The sequence below is a fragment of the Salmo salar genome, chromosome ssa17 (assembly GCF_905237065.1).
Source record: "Salmo salar chromosome ssa17, Ssal_v3.1, whole genome shotgun sequence".
Lineage (NCBI taxonomy): Eukaryota > Metazoa > Chordata > Actinopteri > Salmoniformes > Salmonidae > Salmo > Salmo salar.
This window is the reverse complement of record NC_059458.1, coordinates 38,929,845-38,954,509: the sequence shown is the minus strand read 5'-3', so window position 1 is coordinate 38,954,509 and position 24,665 is coordinate 38,929,845. Positions and strand designations below refer to the sequence as shown.

The following is a 24,665-nucleotide window of genomic DNA, read 5'->3' as shown; positions in this document are numbered from 1 at the left end:
TTATTCATGTATGAGTATTAGAGTGTTAGAAATGGGACTTTAAAAAGGACTTGTAGCCATCTCAGCAGTTTCCTGCTTTGTGTTCACATGATAATGAGTCATGTTCTAGATTAGTGTTTAGTGGCAGACAGGACATCTCTCACTCTCTCTCTCTGTCTCTCTCTCCCTCTCTCACCCTCTCTGTCTCTCTCTCTGTCTCTCTCTCTGTCTCTCTCTCCCACTCTCACTCACTCTCTGTCTCTCTCTCTGTCTCTCTCTCTCTCTCTGTCTCTCTCTCTCTCTCTCTCTCTCTCTGTCTCTCTCTCTGTCTCTCTCTCTCTCTGTCTCTCTCTCTCTCTCTCACTCTCTCTGTCTCTCTCTCTGTCTCTCTCTCTGTCTCTCTCTCCCACTCTCACTCACTCTCTGTCTCTCTCTCTGTCTCTCTCTCTCTCTCTCTCTCTCTCTCTCTCTCTCTCTCTCTCTCTCTCTCTCTCTCTCTCTCTCTCTCACTCACAAAATCACTCCTCACTGGAGACTCAGAACCAGAACCAGATAGATTATAATACAACACTCCTCACTGGAGACTCAGAACCAGAACCAGATAGATTATAATACAACACTCCTCACTGGAGACTCAGAACCAGAACCAGATAGATTATAATACAACACCCCTCACCTTGGTGTCTTCTGAGTACATTGTTTAAACTTTCCTCTGTGTGTGTGTGTGTGTGTGTGTGTGTGTGTGTGTGTGTGTGTGTGTGTGTGTGTGTGTGTAGTCTCAGCGGAGTCCCTGGAGAAGAACCTAGTTCAGATGGAGAGACAGCTGGTCCAACTAGAGAGAGACCTGGACACCTTTTCCTGTCCTGACGACACTGAAGATCTGTTCACTACCAAGATGTCCATATCCTTTACTTCTGACAGAATACACACACACACACATACACATACACACACACACTCAAACCCAGCTCTCTGACTTCAACACCATGCCTCTGTCTAAACCCCCATCTCTCTGACTTCAACACCATGCCTCTGTCTAAACCCCCATCTCTCTGACTTCAACACCATGCCTCTGTCTAAACCCCCATCTCTCTGACTTCAACACCATGCCTCTGTCTAAACCCCCATCTCTCTGACTTCAACACCATGCCTCTGTCTAAACCCCCAGCTCTCTGACTTCAACACCATGCCTCTGTCTAAACCCCCATCTCTCTGACTTCAACACCATGCCTCTGTCTAAATCCCCAGCTCTCTGATTATGTCTGCTGTGAAAGTAATCTTTCTCCATAGTTGACAGATCTATGTTAATTAGCTCTGTGTCCGTGATCTTTCTCCGTAGTTGACAGCATCCTCTGTTAATTCCCAGCTATTATGTGTCAGTAATCTTTCTCCATAGTTGACAGATCTATGTTAATTAGCTCTGTGTCCGTGATCTTTCTCCGTAGTTGACAGATCTATGTTAATTACTTATGTGTCAGTGATCTTTCTCCATATTTGACAGATCTATGTTAGTTAGCTCTGTGTCAGTGATCTTTCTCCATAGTTGAGAGATCTATGTTAATTACTTCTGTGTCAGTGATCTTTCTCCATAGTTGACAGATCTATGTTAGTTAGCTCTGTGTCAGTGATCTTTCTCCGTAGTTGACAGATCTATGTTAATTACTTCTGTGTCAGTGATCTTTCTCCATAGTTGACAGATCTATGTTAGTTAGCTCTGTGTCAGTGATCTTTCTCCGTAGTTGACAGATCTATGTTAATGATTTAGTCCTCTCTGGCCCTGAGGTTTTCTAGTTGACATGCCAGCCCCAAGGCCCTGTCCAGGGGTGTCCAGAGGTGTCGTGAACAGTGTAGTCCCTGACCTGTCGTCTCTCGTGTTATGTTCATCAATAGACCTGACTGTGACTGGCTGCCTGGTAGTCAGAACAGACCCTGAGCCCTCACTGTCCCCAGACTGGTCCTCTCTGACTGGCTGTCTGGTAGTCAGAACAGACTGGTCCTCTCTGACTGGCTGTCTGGTAGTCAGAACAGACTGGTCCTCTCTGACTGGCTGTCTGGTAGTCAGAACAGACTGGTCCTCTCTGACTGGCTGTCTGGTAGTCAGAACAGACTGGTCCTCTCTGACTGGCTGTCTGGTAGTCAGAACAGACTGGTCCTCTCTGACTGGGTTGACCCCAGCGGTCTCTGGACCTTACCTCTACATCACTCAGCATCACCCAATGTCATTACAGCTCACCAGACCAGCCCTTTATTCCTGCCACTGTACATGTGTCTGTTTGCACGTTTGTGTGTTTCCATCTGTAGCCGACGTGTGTGTGTGTGTGTGTGTGTGTGTGTGTGTGTGTGTGTGTGTGTGTGTGTGTGTGTGTGTGTGTGTGTGTGTGTGTGTGTGTGTGTGTGTGTGTGTGTGTGTGTGTGTGTGTGTGTGTCTCACCTAGGTCCATTCAGTAGACCGGTGTCCTCATTGACTGTGCTTTGATTCTCCTTCCTCCCACAGCATCTCATACATATCAAAGAGCAGACAGCATGTTCCTGCACAGCGTCTCTCACAGTGTGGCAGTCACTGACAGCTGCCAGCTGCAGCAGACCCAGGGTGCATCACTGCAGAGACGCCAGACCCACAGTACCCATAATTCATTAGGATTATAAATGTTCTGAACTTTCTACAACCCTCCAGGACCATGATAGAACCTTCCAGAGACCCAAACAACGACTGTTCTCATCCACAGGTCACAGTGGTCTGCCGCTCCTCTTCCCCTCTCTCTCTGTCTCTCTCTCTCATCCTCTCACTAGTCTGCTATAACCCTGTGGAATTACTCTTCCTCTCTCTCTCTCTCTCTCTCTGTCTCTCTCTCTCATCCTCTCACTAGTCTGCTATAACCCTGTGGAATTACTCTTCCTCTCTCTCTCTCTCTCTCTGTCTCTCTCTCTCATCCTCTCACTAGTCTGCTATAACCCTGTGGAATTACTCTTCCTCTCTCTCTCTCTCTCTCTCTGTCTCTCTCTCTCATCCTCTCACTAGTCTGCTATAACCCTGTGGAATTACTCTTCCCCTCTCCATCTCTCTCTCTCTCTCTCTCTCTCTCTCTCTCTCTCTCTCTCTCTCTCTCTCTCTCTCTCTCTCTCTCTCTCTCTCTCTCTCATCCTCTCACTAGTCTGCTATAACCCTGTGACCCTTTTTTTTTTTCTGTCTCTCTCTCATCCTCTCACTAGTCTGCTTAACCCTGTGGAATTACTCTTCCCCTCTCCATCTCTCTCTCTCTCTCTCTCTCTCTCTCTCTCTCTCTCTGTCTCTCTCTCATCCTCTCACTAGCCTGCTATAACCCTGTGGAATTACTCTTCCTCTCTCTCTCTCTCTGTCTCTCTCTCTCATCCTCTCACTAGTCTGCTATAACCCTGTGGAATTACTCTTCCTCTCTCTCTCTCTGTCTCTCTCTCTCATCCTCTCACTAGTCTGCTATAACCCTGTGGAATTACTCTTCCCCTCTCCATCTCTCTCTCCATATCTCTCCATCCCTCTCTTTCTCTGTTATTTGACTGAAAGCAATTATTTTCCATCCCAGTCTCCTACTAATTGTAATCAGGAGAAGAGATGAAGAAGACATGAAAAAAGGATTGACCTCCGACTGAAAATCTGTGTTTTCTGACTGTTTGTTTTCCCCAAAAATAACTGTGATCATTTTAATGAAGGAACCCTCAGCAGCAGCTCCTCCACGTCCTGGACTACTGGGCATTCTCCTCTCCTGCAGTTCACCACCGCGTGTGTGTGTGTGTGTGTGTGTGTGTGTGTGTGTGTGTGTGTGTGTGTGTGTGTGTGTGTGTGTGTGTGTGTGTGTGTGTGTGTGTGTGTGTGTGTGTGTGTGTGTGTGTGTGTGTGTGTGTGTGTGTGTGTGTGTGTGTGTCTTATTTATCACTCAGAGCCTATTCTGAGCGGGACACTTGTCAAACAGCTCGTTGCTGCTGGAGTGAAACGTGTTTATCACACCAGTCGCCTGTTAAAAAACTGTTCTGATAGACTCGATTTAAAAATCGCTACTGTCTTTATTTCTCATCTGGTAATTAAAGCGCGCCTCGGATTCGCCGTTCATGTTCATCCTGGAGGCAACAGGCTATCAGAGCATCACCCGTTGCTTTGTGAGCTGAAGGCACTAGGCATTTTGAAAACATACTAAATTGATTGAAAACCTGAACGTTTTTACTTCATATTATGAGGTATGTCTTACCTTCAGACAAGGCAAAATTTGACCTTAGATATGTGGGGGGCAATTATTTTATAAAGACTTCCTCATATGCCGTTGAAACCAGCATTTCTCTCCTGTTCATATCAACTTTCTTTTCGTTGTCGAGAAGCCAGTTGGTACAATACTGGTCATATTATCAACCCATCCTGGTCATATCAACAACCCATCCTGGTCACATCAACAACCCATCCTGGTCATAGTATCATCCCATCCTGGTCATATTATCATCCCATCCTGGTCATATTATCATCCCATCCTGGTCACATCAACAACCCATCCTGGTCATAATATCCACCCATCCTGGTCATAATATCCACCCATCCTGGTCATATCATCAACCCATCCTGGTCATATTATCATCCCATCCTGGTCATATTATCATCCCATCCTGGTCACATCAACAACCCATCCTGGTCACATCAACAACCCATCCTGGTCATAATATCCACCCATCTTGGTCATAATATCCACCCATCCTGGACATATCATCAACCCATCCTGGTCATATTATCAACCCATCCTGGTCATATTATCCACCCATCCTGGTCATATTATCAACCCATCCTGGTCATATCAACAACCCATCCTGGTCATATTATCATCCCATCCTGGTCATATTATCAACCCATCCTGGTCATATCAACAACCCATCCTGGTCATATCATCCCATCCTGGTCATATCATCCCATCCTGGTCACATCAACAACCAATCCTGGTCATATTATCCACCCATCCTGGTCATATTATCCACCCATCCTGGTCATATCATCAACCCATTCTGGTCATATTATCCACCCATCCTGGTCATATTATCCACCCATCCTGGTCATATTATCCACCCATCCTGGTCATATTATCCACCCATCCTGGTCATATTATCAACCCATCCTGGTCATATTATCCACCCATCCTGGTCATATTATCCACCCATCCTGGTCATATTATCCACCCATCCTGGTCATATTATCCACCCATCCTGGTCATATCAACAACCCATCCTGGTCAGATTATCAACCCATCCTGGTCAGATTATCAACCCATATTATCAACCCATCCTGGTCATATTATCAACTCATTCTGGTTATATTAACAACCCATCCTGGTCATATTATCAACCCATCCTGGTCATAATTAAGAAAGTGTCATATCTGAAAATGTAGCTAGCTAGACTATCTTACCCGTATAGATCATCGATGAACGCATCTCCTGTCACGGATGCCATGTTTGCCCTTAGTTTGAAGATGTAATCCTGAGACAGGTGTTTTCTCCATCTCCTTAGATATCATACTCTAATTCCTCAGCCCTTATACAGCAGGAACTTTTAGACCCCACTTCTCACTTCTCAAAATAAGGCAACCGTGTGTGTGTGTGTGTGTGTGTGTGTGTGTGTGTGTGTGTGTGTGTGTTGTTCCTCTGTCTCAGTGTGTGTGTGTTGTCCCTCTGTCTCAGTGTGTGTGTGTTGTCCCTCTGTCTCAGTGTGTGTGTGTTGTCCCTCTGTCTCAGTGTGTGTGTGTGTGTTGTTCCTCTGTCTCAGTGTGTGTGTGTGTTGTTCCTCTGTCTCAGTGAGTGTGTGTGTGTTGTTCCTCTGTCTGTGTGTGTGTTGTTCCTCTGTCTCAGTGTGTGTGTGTGTGTGTGTGTGTGTGTGTGTGCGTGCGTGTGTGTGTGTGTGTGTGTGTGTGTGTGTGTGTGTGTGTGTGTGTGTGTGGGTGGGTGGGTGGGTGGGTGGGTGGGTGGGTGGGTGGGTGGGTGTGTCACTCCTCATGCTGGTCAATTTGAGAGCAGCACCTATTAAGTAGCAGAGTTTACCCAGCCAGTCAAGAGGGAGGAAGGGATGGAGAGGGAGCATAGCCCATACCAGAGAGATGGAGAGGGAGGAAGAGGGCAGCCCGTACTAGAGAGATGGAGAGGGAGGAAGAGGGCAGCCCGTACTAGAGAGATGGAGAGGAAGGAAGAGGGCAGCCCGTACCAGAGAGATGGAGAGGAAGGAAGAGGGCAGCCCGTACCAGAGAGATGGAGAGGGAAGGAAGAGGGCAGCCCGTACCAGAGAGATGGAGAGGAAGGAAGAGGGCAGCCCGTACTAGAGAGATGGAGAGGGAAGGAAGAGGGCAGCCCGTACTAGAGAGATGGAGAGGAAGGAAGAGGGCAGCCCGTACTCAGAGAGATGGAGAGGGAGGAAGAGGGCAGCCCGTACTAGAGAGATGGAGAGGAAGGAAGAGGGCAGCCCGTACTAGAGAGATGGAGAGGAAGGAAGAGGGCAGCCCGTACTAGAGAGATGGAGAGGGAGGAAGAGGGCAGCCCGTACTAGAGAGATGGAGAGGGAGGAAGAGGGCAGCCCGTACTAGAGAGATGGAGAGGAAGGAAGAGGGCAGCCCGTACTAGAGAGATGGAGAGGGAGGAAGAGGGCAGCCCGTACTAGAGAGATGGAGAGGAAGGAAGAGGGCAGCCCGTACTAGAGAGATGGAGAGGAAGGAAGAGGGCAGCCCGTACCAGAGAGATGGAGAGGAAGGAAGAGGGCAGCCCGTACTAGAGAGATGGAGAGGAAGGAAGAGGGCAGCCCGTACTAGAGAGATGGAGAGGGAGGAAGAGGGCAGCCCGTACTAGAGAGATGGAGAGGGAGGAAGAGGGCAGCCCGTACTAGAGAGATGGAGAGGAAGGAAGAGGGCAGCCCGTACTAGAGAGATGGAGAGGGAGGAAGAGGGCAGCCCGTACCAGAGAGATGGAGAGGGAGGAAGAGGGCAGCCCGTACCAGAGAGATGGAGAGGGAGGAAGAGGGCAGCCCGTACCAGAGAGATGGAGAGGAAGGAAGAGGGCAGCCCGTACTAGAGAGATGGAGAGTGAGGAAGAGGGCAGCCCGTACTAGAGAGATGGAGAGGAAGGAAGAGGGCAGCCCGTACTAGAGAGATGGAGAGGGAGGAAGAGGGCAGCCCGTACTAGAGAGATGGAGAGGAAGGAAGAGGGCAGCCCGTACCAGAGAGATGGAGAGGAAGGAAGAGGGCAGCCCGGACCAGAGAGATGGAGAGGGAGGAAGAGGGCAGCCCGTACTAGAGAGATGGAGAGGAAGGAAGAGGGCAGCCCGGACCAGAGAGATGGAGAGGAAGGAAGAGGGCAGCCCGTACTAGAGAGATGGAGAGGAGGAAGAGGGCAGCCCGTACTAGAGAGATGGAGAGGAAGGAAGAGGGCAGCCCGTACTAGAGAGATGGAGAGGAAGGAAGAGGGCAGCCCGTACTAGAGAGATGGAGAGGAAGGAAGAGGGCAGCCCGTACTAGAGAGATGGAGAGGAAGGAAGAGGGCAGCCCGTACTAGAGAGATGGAGAGGGAGGAAGAGGGCAGCCCGTACTAGAGAGATGGAGAGGAAGGAAGAGGGCAGCCCGTACTAGAGAGATGGAGAGGAAGGAAGAGGGCAGCCCGGACCAGACATAAAATAGTGCCATCAATTGAGCTGTAATTTGGGATAGAGAGTGAGGAACGGAGAGATTGAGGGGGGAACAGAGTGATTGAGGGAGGAACGGAGAGATTGAGGGGGGAACAGAGTGATTGAGGGAGGAACGGAGAGATTGAGAGGGAACGGAGAGATTGAGGGAGGGACGGAGAGATTGAGGGAGGGACGGAGAGATTGAGGGAGGGACGGAGAGATTGAGGGAGGGACGGAGAGATTGAGGGAGGAACGGAGAGATTGAGGGGGAACAGAGAGATTGAGGGGGAACAGAGAGATTGAGGGGGAACAGAGAGATTGAGGGGAAACAGAGAGATTGAGGGGGAACAGAGAGATTGAGGGGGAACGGAGAGATTGAGGGAGGAACGGAGAGATTGAGGGGAGAACGGAGTGATTGAGGGAGAACGGAGAGATTGAGGGGGGAACAGAGAGATTGAGGGGGAACAGAGAGATTGAGGGGGAACAGAGAGATTGAGGGGGAACAGAGAGATTGAGGGGAACAGAGAGATTGAGGGGGAACAGAGTGATTGAGGGGGAACGGAGAGATTGAGGGGGGAACAGAGTGATTGAGGGGGAACGGAGAGATTGAGGGGGAACGGAGAGATTGAGGTGGGAACAGAGTGATTGAGGGGGAACGGAGAGATTGAGGGAGGAACGGAGAGATTGAGGGGAGAACGGAGAGATTGAGGGGGAACAGAGTGATTGAGGGGGAACAGAGAGATTGAGGGGGAACAGAGTGATTGAGGGAGGAACGGAGAGATTGAGGGGGAACGGAGTGATTGAGGCGGAACGGAGAGATTGAGGGGGAACGGAGAGATTGAGGGGGGAACGGAGAGATTGAGGGGGGAACGGAGTGATTGAGGGAGGAACGGAGAGATTGAGGGGGAACAGAGTGATTGAGGGAGGAACGGAGAGATTGAGGGAGGGACGGAGAGATTGAGGGAGGGACGGAGAGATTGAGGGGGAACGGAGAGATTGAGGGGGAACAGAGATATTGAGGGGGAACAGAGAGATTGAGGGGGAACAGAGAGATTGAGGGGGAACAGAGAGATTGAGGGGGGAACGGAGAGATTGAGGGGGAAACGGAGAGATTGAGGGGAGGAACGGAGAGATTGAGGGAGAACGGAGAGATTGAGGGGAGAACGGAGAGATTGAGGGGGAACGGAGAGATTGAGGGGGAACGGAGAGATTGAGGGGGAACAGAGAGATTGAGGGGGAACAGAGAGATTGAGGGGGAACAGAGAGATTGAGGGGGAACAGAGTGATTGAGGGGGGAACAGAGTGATTGAGGGAGGAACGGAGAGATTGAGGGGGAACAGAGTGATTGAGGGGGGAACGGAGTGATTGAGGGAGAACGGAGAGATTGAGGGGGAACGGAGAGATTGAGGGGGAACGGAGAGATTGAGGTGGGAACAGAGTGATTGAGGGGGAGTTGGGGGAACGGAGAGATTGAGGGAGGAACGGAGAGATTGAGGGGGAACAGAGAGATTGAGGGGGAACAGAGAGATTGAGGGGGAACAGAGAGATTGAGGGGGAACAGAGAGATTGAGGGGGAACAGAGTGATTGAGGGGGGAACGGAGTGATTGAGGGAGGAACGGAGAGATTGAGGGGGAACAGAGTGATTGAGGGGGGAAACGGAGTGATTGAGGGAGAACGGAGAGATTGAGGGGGAACGGAGAGATTGAGGGGGAACGGAGAGATTGAGGTGGGAACGGAGTGATTGAGGGGGAACGGAGTGATTGAGGGGGAACGGAGAGATTGAGGGAGGAACGGAGAGATTGAGGGGAGAACGGAGAGATTGAGGGGGAACAGAGTGATTGAGGGGGAACAGAGAGATTGGGGGGAACAGAGTGATTGAGGGGGAACGGAGAGATTGAGGGGGAACGGAGTGATTGAGGGGGAAACGGAGAGATTGAGGGGGAATGGAGAGATTGAGGGGGAACGGAGAGATTGAGGTGGGAACGGAGTGATTGAGGGGGGAACGGAGAGATTGAGGGAGGAACGGAGAGATTGAGGGGAGAACAGAGTGATTGAGGGGGGAACAGAGAGATTGAGGGGAGAACAGAGAGATTGAGGGGGAACAGAGAGATTGAGGGGGAACGGAGTGATTGAGGGGGAAACGGAGAGATTGAGGGGGAACGGAGAGATTGAGGGAGGAACGGAGAGATTGAGGGGAGAACGGAGAGATTGAGGGGGAACGGAGAGATTGAGGGGGAACGGAGTGATTGAGGGGGGAACAGAGAGATTGAGGGGGGAACGGAGAGATTGAGGGGGGAACGGAGAGATTGAGGGGGAACGGAGAGATTGAGGGGGAACGGAGAGATTGAGGGGGGAACAGAGTGATTGAGGGGGGAACGGAGAGATTGAGGGGGGAACGGAGAGATTGAGGGAGGAACGGAGAGATTGAGGGGAGAACAGAGTGAGAGATGAGGCCCTCACGTGTATTTATTTAGTGATTTTTAGGGGTCAAGGGGCCGATGTCCAATATTCTGTGTCATTACATTTCAACATGTTCTGCTACAGTGTCCCAGACAGCCATGTAGACATTAATCCACACATTCAATTAAACAATACATGTGATTATGGTAATAATTAATAACTGCATAACAACAAAATGGGAATCATGTTATTTGAATGGTAAACGTCTTGATAAACTGGGTGTAAATGTGAGATGCCGTCGATCTTCTCACCATACAGGTGAATGAATATTCCATAGGAGACTGTCCTGCGTTGTTTATTGATGTTCTATTGATGATTAGTGGAGTCTACGTTCCTCCAGATGACAAACCATGTGTTTCCCCTCCATGTAGGAAGGATGTTAGTCTACTGATCAACAACATTTACATAGAAGCATCACTCCAGCATGTCAAGACTGGATGGAAGGACGTGACGTCGCCACTGCTGTTCGTTTGACTATATAAAATAACATCTATTTAATGCAAATGGGGCCCGACGTCACGTCGTGATTTGTGATCACGGCTGCTCATGAAACCAGTAATTATGAATCATTCTCTGTTAGCGGGGCGGGGAAACGTCTTCCAGCTGTCAGGGTGAAACAACTCAATTGGTTAATTCAGCTGTCTGTCATTTAAAAAATGGTGGTGTTGAAACGTGATCCTTCTGGAACAGATTGTTTAGAGAGAGAGAGGCTGTACCTCCCTTTACACACCTCTCTCCGTCTCATCTACACCTTCCTTCATCCATCAGCTTTACAGGAAGACGCTTCAGTAACTCAACCTACCGCCCACCTTTTTATTCAGACAGGTTAAAACACTTCCTCCTTCCCCTGGTAACGGTCGGTTGATGGATTGCGATTGGTCAAATCAGCACGTCAGTCGATAGCTAATGTCACACCACAGGTCAGACGGCTCGTTGCTGAAAACGGTCCGTGTTCATAACGATAACCAGTTTTACGCTGCGCCTCAGTGATCGGTATCTTTGCTAACAGGTCAGCTAGCTATCAGGTTTAGCTAGCTGGCCTTTTGTTTTTTGAGTGCGTGTCTGTGTCCGTGTCCGTCGACACCGGCCTTGTTATTAATGAATTTACTAAACTAATAGTTACACCTGGAGTTTGGTCACTGTGTCAGTTCATCCATTTCTTAATACCCCCCCTCTCCTTTCTGTTGGATAAGGAGCTAGCTGTTACATGTCCCCAGCTAGACGTGTCCCCACCTAGACGTGTCCTCAGCAGTGTTCGTGTCTCAGCCAGTGAGGAATGGCTGGCGTAGCAGCAGTGTTACTCTGTAGAGGGAATGTTGGCAGAGTCCATAGAGAAGGCTGATAGACTAGAAAAGGCCAACGTTGACATGATATATGGGTCGTTCTGTAGCCCACACACCTGCTCTGGTCTACACACAGATAAGGACATACAAAAATACACACACACACATGTGTGTGTATATATATATATATATATATATATATATATATATATATATATATATATATATATATATATACAGATATATATATACACATATATATATATATATATATATATATATATATATATATATATATATATATATATATACACACACATGCAGATAACATGCACAAAGACGGCGACAGCGACACACATTGGCAGCACATCTACCCTCACATCTACAGTCACATCTACCCTCACATAAAACAGTCACATCTACCCTCACATAAACAGTCACATCTACCCTCACATAAACAGTCACATCTACCCTCACATAAACAGTCCCACACACTGATATTGGTCAGATCTGATTGGCTTTGTGTAGATGCCAGTTTAAGGCCTGCCCTCATTAAAGGGATTAGTGATTTAAGTCGACATCAAAGCTACTGGATATTAGTAACAACGTTCCCAAGGACAAATATGACACCGTCTTAGTGAACTGGGAGGCTGACCTTCCAGCTAGGATTAGGATCCATCGTGCTTCCTCACTTCAATGAGTTTAGCTCGTTTTGTTGATTTATCTTTGTGTGTGTGTGTGTGTGTGTGTGTGTGTGTGTGTGTGTGTGTGTGTGTGTGTGTGTGTGTGTGTGTGTGTGTGTGTGTGTGTGTGTGTCTCAGTAATCAGAAGTATGGAAAACACCCACTTCAAAAAAGATTAAATATTACAAAATATAAATATTCATTTTATACTAAACTCATTTTCCCCAACATAAAACATGTGACTTCTGTTTACCCAACAGACATCTGGTCACAACTATGTTATTACCGTCTGTACTCAGAGTACACCGTGTTACTACGGTCTATACTCAGAGTACACTGTGTTACTACCATCTATACTCAGAGTACACCGTGTTACTACCATCTATACTCAGAGTACACCGTGTTACTATGGTCTGTACTCAGAGTACACTGTGTTACTACGGTCTGTACTCAGTGTACACTGTGTTACTACGGTCTGTACTCAGAGTACACCGTGTTACTACCGTCTATACTCAGAGTACACCGTGTTACTACCGTCTATACTCAGAGTACAATGTGTTACTACCATCTATACTCAGAGTACACCGTGTTACTATGGTCTGTACTCAGAGTACACCGTGTTACTACGGTCTGTACTCAGAGTACACCGTGTTACTACGGTCTGTACTCAGAGTACACCGTGTTACTACGGTCTGTACTCAGAGTACACTGTGTTACTACGGTCTGTGCTCAGAGTACAACGTGTTACTACTGTCTATGCTCAGAGTACACCGTGTTACTACGGTCTGTACTCAGAGTACACTGTGTTACTACGGTCTGTACTCAGAGTACAACGTGTTACTACCGTCTATACTCAGAGTACAATGTGTTACTACCGTCTATACTCAGAGTACACCGTGTTACTACCATCTATACTCAGAGTACAGTGTTTTCAACTCATATGTTTTCCAGTGAGGAGAGTGGGTTTCTGGTAGTTTGTTGTTGGAGACAGAGGGGGAGTTTCTCAGGGTGGGGATTATGTAGAGAGAGCAGGGGGGAGAAAGAGGAAGAGATGTAGTAGCAGGGGGAGGAAGAGATTTATTTGTAAAATGACAGGGCATTCTTCCAGTTATATTTCTTCTTTTGCGGGGGTTGAGGGAGTTCCAGGTGACGACCTCATGAAGCTGGTTGAGAGAATGCCAAGAGTGTGCAAAGCTGTCATCAAGGCAAAGGGTAGCTACTTTGAAGAAATCTCAAATATATATATATATATATATATATATATATATAATTTGTTTAACCTCTTGGGGCTAGGTGGGACGCTAGCGTGCCACCCGTGGTGCACTCCATCAACAGCAGGTGCATTTCAAGAGCGGCAAATTTGAATCCAAATAAATGTCAAAATTCAAATTTTTCAAAAATACAACTATGTTACACCATTTGAAAGATAAACATCTCCTTAATCTAACCACGTTTTACGATTTCAAAAAGGTTTTACGGCGAAAGCATAAATTTAGAGTATGTTAGGACAGTACATTTACAAGAGTTGTGTGTAATGTTTTGTCAAGTCAAAGACAGGGTCACCAAAACCATAAAACCAGCTAAAATGATACACTAACCTTTTACAATCTCCATCAGATGACACTCCTAGGACATTATGTTAGACAATGCATGCATTTTTAGTTCTATCAAGTTGATATTTATATCCAAAAACAGCGTTTTACTATGGCATTGATGTTGAGGAAATCGTTTCCCTCCAATAACCGGCAGTCAAGTCAGCGTCACAAATTAAATAATTAAAATTAGAAAACATTGGTAAAATATTATATTGTCATTTAAAGAATTATAGATTTACATCTTTTGAACGCAATCAACTTGCCAGATTTAAAAATAACCTTACTGGGAAATCACACTTTGCAATAATCTGAGCACTGTGCCCAGAAAAATACGCGTTGCGATACAGACTAGACGTCATGTTGGGGAGATCTAAAATCGAAAATACTATGTAAATAATCCATTACCTTTGATTCTCTTCATCAGATGTCACTTCCAGGTATCACAGGTCCATAACGAATGTAGTTTTGTTCAAAAAAGCTCATCATTTATGTCCAAAAATCTCCGTCTCGTTAGCACATGATGTAAGCCAGCCGGACTTCTCGTCATGAACGAGGGGAAAAAATATATTTCCGTTCGTTCAAACATGTCAAACGTTGTATAGCATAAATCATTAGGGCCTTTTTTAACCAGAACATGAATAATATTCAAGGTGGACGAATGCATAGTCTTTTATAACGTATTGGAACGAGGGTACCCAACATGAAGTAGCGCCAGGTGTCTAATGGGACATCACCGTTCCATGGCTCTTGTTCGGTCAGATCTCCCTCCAGAAGACTCAAAACACTTTGTAAAGGCTGGTGACATCTAGTGGAAGCAATAGGAAGTGCCAAAATATTCCTAAACCCCTGTGTTTTTCAATGGGATAGGTTTAAAGTCAATACAACACATCAGGTATCCACTTCCTGTCAGAAAATGTCTCAGGGTTTTGCCTGCCAAATGAGTTCTGTTATACTCACAGACACCATTCAAACAGTTTTGGAAACTTTAGAGTGTTTTCTATCCATATATAATAAGTATATGCATATTCTAGTTACTGGGTAGGATTAGTAACCAGATTAAATCGGGTACATTTTTTTTATCCAGACGTGCAAATGCTGCCCCCTAGACCCAACAGGTTAACACTTTTTTTGGTTACTACATGATTCCATATGTGTTATTTCATAGTTTTGATGTCTTCACTATTATTCTACAATGTAGAAAATCGTAAAAAATAAAGAAAAACCCTTGAATGAGTCTGTGTGTCCTAACTGTTGACTGGTACTGTACGTCAGAGGAGGCTGGTGGGAGGAGCGATAGGAGGACGGGCTCATTGTAATGTCTGTAAACCACATGTTGGACCCCGTTACTTTTGATTCCATTGTAGACATTACAATGAGCCTTCCTCCTATAGCTCCTCCCACCAGTCTGTATATATTGATGAGGGGTGTGACTGACTAGGGGAGGGGTGTGACTGACTAGGGGAGGGGTGAGGAGGAGGGGTGTGACTGACTAGGGGAGGGGTGAGGAGGAGGGGTGTGACTTTGACTAGGGGAGGGGTGAGGAGGAGGGGTGTGACTTTGACTAGGGGAGGGGTGAGGAGGAGGGGTGGTTTGTCTCACAATTATCTTTGAGTGAGTGACGTTTTGCTGACATTTTCAATTGTGTCTGTCTGTGTGTGTGTGTGTGTGTGTGTGTGTGTGTGTGTGTGTGTGTGATTGTTTGCTTGGTTGACTCCAGGTCGTTGGACGGATGTGCTCTGTTGCTGTTCTCCTCACATGTTCATCCTTACTGAACCTTCAACCCTGACCCCTTCAACTGTTCTCCAAGACTACCTTCTCATCCTCCTTCTCTCCTCCTCATTTGACATTTTAGTCATTTAGCAGACGCTCTTATCCAGAGCGACTTACAGTAGTGAATACATACATTTCATACATTTCATTTCATGCATTTTTGTATTATTATTTATTTATTTTATTTTTTGTACTGGCCCCCCGTGGGAATCGAACCCACAACCCTGGCGTTGCACACCATGCTGGCGTTGCAAACACCATGCTCTACCAACTGAGCCACAGGAAAGGCCTCCTCCTCTCCTCCTCCTTCCCTCCTTCTCTCCTCCTCCTCTCCTCCTCATCTCCTCTCCTCATCTCCTCATCTCCTCTCCTTATCTCCTCCTCCTCTCCTCATCCTCCTCCTCTCCTCATCTCCTCCTCTCCACATCTCCTCCTCCTCTCCTCATCTCCTCCTCCTCTCCTCATCTCCTCCTCATCCTCCTTCTCTGCTCCTCTCCTCCTGTATGTACCAGTCCACTACCTATTATCTCTGTTGTGTTGAGTCCACTTTCATCTGCTTCAAAGGCTCTCCCTCCTCCTCCTCTCCGTCCTTTGTTCCTGTGTGCCTGATCACCTCGCTGCACATGCTCCTCTGTGTGTGTGTGTGTGTGTGTGTGTGTGTGTGTGTGTGTGTGTGTGTGTGTGTGTGTGTGTGTTATATAAAGAGAGAAGGACACTAGAACACACTCCTGGTCAATCCACCTCCTCGTCCTCAGAGAGTACAGAGAGAGAGAGATGTGTATTGGACTCTCTGGTAGTTCCTCGTCCTCAGAGAGTACAGAGAGAGAGAGAGAGATGTGTATTGGACTCTCTGGTAGTTCCTCGTCCTCAGAGAGTACAGAGAGAGAGAGAGATGTGTATTGGACTCTCTGGTAGTTCCTCGTCCTCAGAGAGTACAGAGAAAGAGAGAGATGTGTATTGGACTCTCTGGTAGTTCCTCGTCCTCAGAGAGTACAGAGAAAGAGAGAGATGTGTATTGGACTCTCTGGTAGTTCCTCGTCCTCAGAGAGTACAGAGAGAGAGAGAGAGAGAGAGATGTGTATTGGACTCTCTGGTAGTTCCTCGTCCTCAGAGAGTACAGAGAAAGAGAGAGATGTGTATTGGACTCTCTGGTAGTTCCTCGTCCTCAGAGAGTACAGAGAAAGAGAGATGTGTATTGGACTCTCTGGTAGTTCCTCGTCCTCAGAGAGTACAGAGAAAGAGAGAGATGTGTATTGGACTCTCTGGTAGTTCCTCGTCCTCAGAGAGTACAGAGAGAGAGAGATGTGTATTGGACTCTCTGGTAGTTCCCCCTCCTCATTCTCAGAGAGTACAGAGAGAGAGAGACCTCTTACCTCTCTTTCTCTTCTCTTCTCCATTTAGTCCTGTGTGTTGTTCCTGACCTCTCCTGAGTGTTTTAGTCGTCACCTTTACCTCTCTCTCTCTCTCCCTCTCTCTCTCTCTCTCTCTCTCTCTCTCTCCAGTCCTGTGACTATTCTTTAGCATCTGCTAAATGACTGAAGTGGAATTGTAAAATACAGGAAGCACTAACTCCAGTCCTGTTTCAGCCTTAACTCTGGACCTTCACAGCTTTGCCACGTCGGCCAGAGAGCAGTACCAGAAACTGAAGATCATGCACGGCAACATGGGAACCCTCTATCAGAACATGCTGGACTACTTTGCTATGGACTCCAAGAAGACCTCTGTAGAGGAATTATTCACAGATCTCAGCAGCTTCAGAACCATGTTCCTGGTGAGTGGAGATCAGTCTGTCTGTCTTTATCTAAACCATATGATTCTCTCCATATCAACTAACTGTCATCTGTCTCCCTCAGTCTCCATATCAACTAACTGTCATCTGTCTCCCTCAGTCTCCATATCAACTAACTGTAATCTGTCTCCCTCAGTCTCCATATCAACTAACTGTAATCTGTCTCCCTCAGTCTCCATATCAACTAACTGTAATCTGTCTCCCTCAGTCTCCATATCAACTAACTGTAATCCGTCTCCATATCAACTAACTGTAATCTGTCTCCCTCAGTCTCCATATCAACTAACTGTAATCTGTCTCCCTCAGTCTCCATATCAACTAACTGTAATCTGTCTCCCTCAGTCTCCATATCAACTAACTGTAATCTGTCTCCATATCAACTAACTGTAATCTGTCTCCCTCAGTCTCCATATCAACTAACTGTAATCTGTCTCCATATCAACTAACTGTAATCTGTCTCCGGCTCCATATCAACTAACTGTAATCAGTCTCCATCTCCATATCAACTAACTGTAATATGCCTCCATCTCCATATCAACTAACTGTAATATGCCTCCATCTCCATATCAACTAACTGTAATATGCCTCCATCTCCATATCAACTAACTGTAATATGCCTCCATCTCCATATCAACTAACTGTAATATGCCTCCATCTCCATATCAACTAACTGTAATCAGTCTCCATATCAACTAACTGTCATCTGTCTCCCTCAGTCTCCATATCAACTAACTGTAATTTGTCTCCCTCAGTCTCCATATCAACTAACTGTAATCTGTCTCCCTCAGTCTCCATATCAACTAACTGTAATCTGTCTCCATATCAACTAACTGTAATCTGTCTCCCTCAGTCTCCATATCAACTAACTGTAATCTGTCTCCATATCAACTAACTGTAATCTGTCTCCGCAGCTCCATATCAACTAACTGTAATCTGTCTCCATCTCCATATCAACTAACTGTAATATGCCTCCATCTCCATATCAACTAACTGTAATATGCCTCCATCTCCATATCAACTAACTGTAATATGCCTCCATCTCCATATCAACTAACTGTAATATGCCTCCATCTCCATATCAACTAACTGTAATATGCCTCCATCTCCATATCAACTAACTGTAATCAGTCTCCATATCAACTAACTGTCATCTGTCTCCCTCAGTCTCCATATCAACTAACTGTAATTTGTCTCCCTCAGTCTCCATATCAACTAACTGTAATCTGTCTCCCTCAGTCTCCATATCAACTAACTGTAATCTGTCTCCCTCAGTCTCCATATCAACTAACTATAATATGTCTCCCTATCAACTAACTGTAATCTGTCTCCCTCAGTCTCCATATCAACTAACTGTAATCTGTCTCCCTCAGTCTCCATATCAACTAACTATAATATGTCTCCCTATCAACTAACTGTAATCTGTCTCCCTCAGTCTCCATATCAACTAACTGTAATCTGTCTCCCTATCAACTAACTGTAATCTGTCTCCCTCAGTCTCCATATCAACTAACTGTAATCTGTCTCCCTCAGTCTCCATATCAACTAACTGTAATCTGTCTCCCTATCAACTAACTGTAATATGCCTCCATCTCCATATCAACTAACTGTAATATGCCTCCATCTCCATATCATCTAACTGTAATCAGTCTCCATATCAACTAACTGTAATCCGTCTCCATATCAACTAACTGTAATCTGTCTCCATATCAACTAACTGTAATTTGTCTCCCTCAGTCTCCATATCAACTAACTGTAATCTGTCTCCATCTCCATATCAACTAACTGTAATCAGTCTCCATATCAACTAACTGTAATCAGTCTCCATATCAACTAACTGTAATCAGTCTCCATATCAACTAACTGTAATCTATGGGGTCAAGGTGGTAACCTTGCATGTTAGCCTCAGAGTAATCTTTCAGAAGAGAGGCAGGCTCTCTCACTCACACTCTGTCTTTCTCTCTCTTTGTCTCTCTCTCTTTGTCTCTCTTCCTCTCTTGTCTCTATCTCTCTCTGTACCTCCCTCTCTCACTCTCACTCTGTCTCTGTCTCTCTCTTTGTCTTTCTCTCTCTTTGTCTCTCTCTTCGTCTCTTGTCTCTCTCTATCTCTCTGTACCCTCTCTCTCTCTGAACATTTGAAATGCCATGTTATTTTCTACTTGACTGCTACGATGAGACAAATCTCATTGCTTTTATTATTTTAAATGATTTCATAATTGAAATGTTCAAATTTGGTGAATTAACCTGCGTGGTACTGAATGTTAATGTTCTCTACTCCCGTGGCGCCTTCGACTACGCTCCTCTCGCTTCTCAATCCCATGAGCCTCTGTGCTCTTCTACGGTCTCTTCCTACTGTCAACTTCTCTCCTTGGGGGAGACATTTAGTTAAATTGGCTATTTTTTGGGGGCTTCATGTATGCTGAAGCTTGTTTTTTTACAGTGATTTTATTAAAAACATACAGTTGAAGTGGGAAGTTTACATACACCTTAGCCAAATACATTTAAACTCAGTTTTTCCCAATTCCTGACATTTAATCCTAGTAAAAATTCCCTGTTTTAGGTCAGTTAGGATCACCACTTTATTTTAAGAATGTGAAATGTCAGAATAATAGTAGAGATAATTATTTATTTCAGCTTTTATTTCTTTCATCACATTCCCAGTGGGTCAGAAGTTTACATGCACTCAATTAGTATTTGGTAGCATTGCCTTTAAATTGTTTAACTTGGGTCAAACGTTTCGGGTAGCCTTCCACAAGCTTCCCACAATAAGTTGGGTGAATTTAGGCCCATTCCTCCTGACAGAGCTGGTGTAACTGAGTCAGGTTTGTAGGCCTCCTTGCTCGCACACGCTTTTTCAGTTCTGCCCACACATTTTCTATGGGACTGAGATCAGGGCTTTGTGATGGCCACTCCAATACCTTGACTTTGTTGTCCTTAAGCCATTTTGCTACAACTTTGGAAGTATGCTTGGTGTCATTGTCCATTTGGAACACGCATTTGCGATCAGCTTTAACTTCCTGACTGATGTCTTGAGATGTTGCTTTAATATATCTACATAATTTTCCTCCCCTCATGATGCCATCTATTTTGTGAAGGGCACCAGTCCCTCCTGCAGCAAAGCACCCCCACAACATGATGCTGCCACCCCCGTGCTTCATGTGTGGGATGGTGTTCTTCGACTTGCAAGCCTCCCCCTTTTTCCTCCAAACATAACGATGGTCATTATGGCCAAACAGTTCTATTTTTGTTTCATCAGACCAGAGGACATTTCCCCAAAAAGTACGATCTTTGTCCCCATGTGCAGTTGCAAACCGTAGTCTGGCTTTTTATGGCGGTTTTGGAGCTGTGGCTTCTTCATTGCTGAGCGGCCTTTCAGGTTATGCCGATATAGGACTCGTTTTACTGTGGATATAGATCATTTTGTACCTGTTTCCTCCAGCATCTTCACAAGGTCCTTTGCTGTTGTTCTGGGATTGATTTGCACTTTTCGCACCAAAGTACGTTCATCTCTAGGAGACAGAACGAGTCTCCTTCCTGAGCGGTATGACGGCTGTGTGGTCCCACGGTGTTTATACTTGCGTACTATTGTTTGTACAGATGAATGTGGTACCTTCAGGCGTTTGGAAATTGCTCCCAAGGATGAACCAGACTTGTTGAGGTCTACAATTTTTTTCTGAAGTCTTGGCTGATTTCTTTTGATTTTCCCATGATGTCAAGCAAAGAGGCACTGAGTTTGAAGGTAGGCCTTGAAATACATCCACAGGTACACCTCCAATGATGTCAATTAGCCTATCAGAAGCTTCTAAAGCCATGACATCATTTTCTGGAATTTTCCAAGATGTTTAAAGGCACAGTCAACTTAGTGTATGTAAACTTCTGACCCACTGGAATTGTGATACAGTGAATTATTATAAGTGAAATAATCTGTCTGTAAACAAATGTTGGAAAAATAACTTGTGTCAAACACAAAGTAGATGTCCTAACCGACTTATCAAAACTATAGTTTGTTAACAAGAAATGTGTGGAGTGGTTGAAAAACGAGTTTTTATGACTCCAACGTAAGTGTATGTAAACTTCCCACTTCAACTGTAGATGTTACATTCCAACTGGGCTTGATTTTGCCTTCCACTTCGGCTAACGTCGGTGACCTCGTGTTTCCCGTTCACCTGAGGCGTTGTATTTGATTTGCTTCTGAAACCGACAACACGTTTCCCTCTGATATACAGAGTAATCAATGTTCCTCTGAGATCCATGACACTTCTTCCACCTCGGAAGACATGATCATATAGCTGCTCTGAGCGTCTGTCAACAACTATAAGATGGACAGAAAAGCAACGAGGAAGGGTTACATTTGCTAGACGTTTGAATTGAGCTGCAAAGTGCTGACATCCATCACCTGATGATGTAGCCAGTCCACCTTCACAGTGATAGAAAACCACCTGATGATGTAGCCAGTCCACCTTCACAGTGATAGAAAACCACCTGATGATGTAGCCAGTCCACCTTCACAGTGATAGAAAACCACCTGATGATGTAGCCAGTCCACCTTCACATTGATAGAAAACCACCTGATGATGTAGCCAGTCCACCTTCACAGTGATAGAAAACCACCTGATGATGTAGCCAGTCCACCTTCACAGTGATAGAAAACCACCTGATGATGTAGCCAGTCTACCTTCACAGTGATAGAAAACCACCTGATGATGTAGCCAGTCCACCTTCACAGTGATAGAAAACCACCTGATGATGTAGCCAGTCCACCTTCACAGTGATAGAAAACCACCTGATGATGTAGCCAGTCCACCTTCACAGTGATAGAAAACCACCTGATGATGTAGCCAGTCCACCTTCACAGTGATAGAAAACCACCTGATGATGTAGCCAGTCCACCTTCACATTGATAGAAAACCACCTGATGATGTAGCCAGTCCACCTTCACAGTGATAGAAAACCACCTGATGATGTAGCCAGTCCACCTTCACAGTGATAGAAAACCACCTGATGATGTAGCCAGTCTACCTTCACAGTGATAGAAAACCACCTGATGATGTAGCCAGTCCACCTTCACAGTGATAGAAAACCACCTGATGATGTAGCCAGTCCACCTTCACAGTGATAGAAAAGTAGGATGTGAAGTAGGACGTTCACATACACTCCCCTCTCTCTCTCTCTCTCTCTCTTTCTCTCTCTCTCTCTCTCTCTGTCTATTCCTCTCCTCCTCCCATTCTCCCTACCTCTCTCTCTCTCTTTCTGTCTATTCCTCTCCTCCTCCCATTCTCCCTACCTCTCCCTCAGTCTCTCTCTCTCTCTCTCTCTCTCGCTCTCTTTCTCTCTGTCTGTTCCTCTCCTCCTCCCATTCTCCCTACCTCTCCCTCAGTCTCTCTCTCTCTCTCTCTCTCTCTCTCTCTCTCTCTCTCTCTCTCTCTCTGTCTGTTCCTCTCCTCCTCCCATTCTCCCTACCTCTCCCTCAGTCTCTCTCTCTCTCTCTCTCTCTCTCTCTCTCTCTCTCTCGCTCTCTTTCTCTCTGTCTGTTCCTCTCCTCCTCCCATTCTCCCATTCTCCCTACCTCTCCCTCAGTCTCTCTCCCTGGCTATTCCTCTCCTCCTCCCATTCTCCCTACCTCTCCCTCAGTCTCTCTCTCTCTCTCTCTTAGGGAGAGAGGGAGTGAGGGTGGAGGAGTGGCGAAGGAGACAGATGGAGTACTGTATGTGATCGTCCTACTTCACCTTGCCCCGGCCTCTACAATTAGACAGTTCTCCAGAAATAGAGAGATGGGAGGCAGATGAAGGTAACAGGCTCTCTCCTCCTCTTACCCTTTCCTCTCTCCTTTGGAGAGTTAGAGCTCAAGCTCTGAATACTCATTACCAGCTAGCCATCAGGATGGTCCGAGTGCAGGAGGACATTACCAGGATATTCATATCCCAGGGCTGGGGACTACAGCTTCCACCCTGATCTGGTGCTCCCAGCCCATGGAGCTGGGTGGGGCTTCCTCAGCACAGTAGGGGAAGGACAGGATAGAATGGGGATGATTCTATTCCAGTCAGACTAACTAGACCAGACAGGATAGAATGGAGATGATTCTATTCCAGTCAGACTAACTAGACCAGACAGGATAGAATGGGGATGATTCTATTCCAGTCAGACTAACTAGACCAGACAGGATAGAATGGGGATGATTCTATTCCAGTCAGACTAACTAGACCAGACAGGATAGAATGGAGATGATTCTATTCCAGTCAGACTAACTAGACCAGACAGGATAGAATGGAGATGATTCAATTCCAGTCAGACTAACTAGACCAGACAGGATAGAATGGAGATGATTCTATTCCAGTCAGACTAACTAGACCAGACAGGATAGAATGGAGATGATTCTATTCCAGTCAGACTAATTAGACCAGACAGGATAGAATGGAAACACTGTCTTGGTCCTCACTGCTGAATGGAAACACTGTCTTGGTCCTCACTGCTGAATGGAAACACTGACTTGGTCCTCACTGCTGAATGGAAACACTGACTTGGTCCTCACTGCTGAATGGAAACACTGACTTGGTCCTCACTGCTGAATGGAAACACTGTCTTGGTCCTCACTGCTGAATGGAAACACTGACTTGGTCCTCTCTGCTGAATGGAAACACTGACTTGGTCCTCTCTGCTGAATGGAAACACTGACTTGGTCCTCACTGCTGAATGGAAACACTGACTTGGTCCTCTCTGCTGAATGGAAACACTGACTTGGTCCTCACTGCTGAATGGAAACACTGACTTGGTCCTCTCTGCTGAATGGAAACACTGACTTGGTCCTCTCTGCTGAATGGAAACACTGACTTGGTCCTCTCTGCTGAATGGAAACACTGACTTGGTCCTCTCTGCTGAATGGAAACACTGACTTGGTCCTCACTGCTGAATGGAAACACTGACTTGGTCCTCTCTGCTGAATGGAAACACTGACTTGGTCCTCTCTGCTGAATGGAAACACTGACTTGGTCCTCACTGCTGAATGGAAACACTGACTTGGTCCTCACTGCTGAATGGAAAAACACCTATTTTCTACAGCCTTTTTCAATGAATATCTTGTATTTCCACAAAGCAAGAGAGCGATGTAGACAGAGCTAAGAGTCTCACCAAAGCAACAGAACATGTGTGATGATCTGCAGCTGAAGTGTGTGTTTATAGTGGACACTTCAGTGTGTTGTTGTAGAGACTCACATGGCTGAGTTAGATGAGCTCCCCACAGATGAGCTTCTCACATCACACAGGGAACAAGTCCTGTTAGTGTTCACTTAAATGGCAGCTAATGGCTCAACCTGCCTGCCTCTCAGATCTGCGTCAACATTTACCCTCACCCCTTCCGACACACACACACACACACACACACCCACCCTTCCCCCGGCAGTCAGACCGCCTGCAGTGGATTGAGCCTTGAACTCTGGGTGTGTGCAGTGTGTCATGACGTTA

The 24,665-nt window shown here is 46.1% G+C and overlaps 1 protein-coding gene across 1 annotated transcript in view; it reads left to right on the top strand.

The window, feature by feature from the left end:
• Positions 1 to 24,665, top strand: part of LOC106591129 (protein diaphanous homolog 3) — a 764,911-nt gene that overhangs the window by 483,115 nt on the left and 257,131 nt on the right. Inside the window, 2 exon segments of the mRNA XM_045699589.1 lie at positions 756 to 880; positions 17,028 to 17,192. Coding sequence (XP_045555545.1) covers positions 756 to 880; positions 17,028 to 17,192 — 290 coding nt within the window.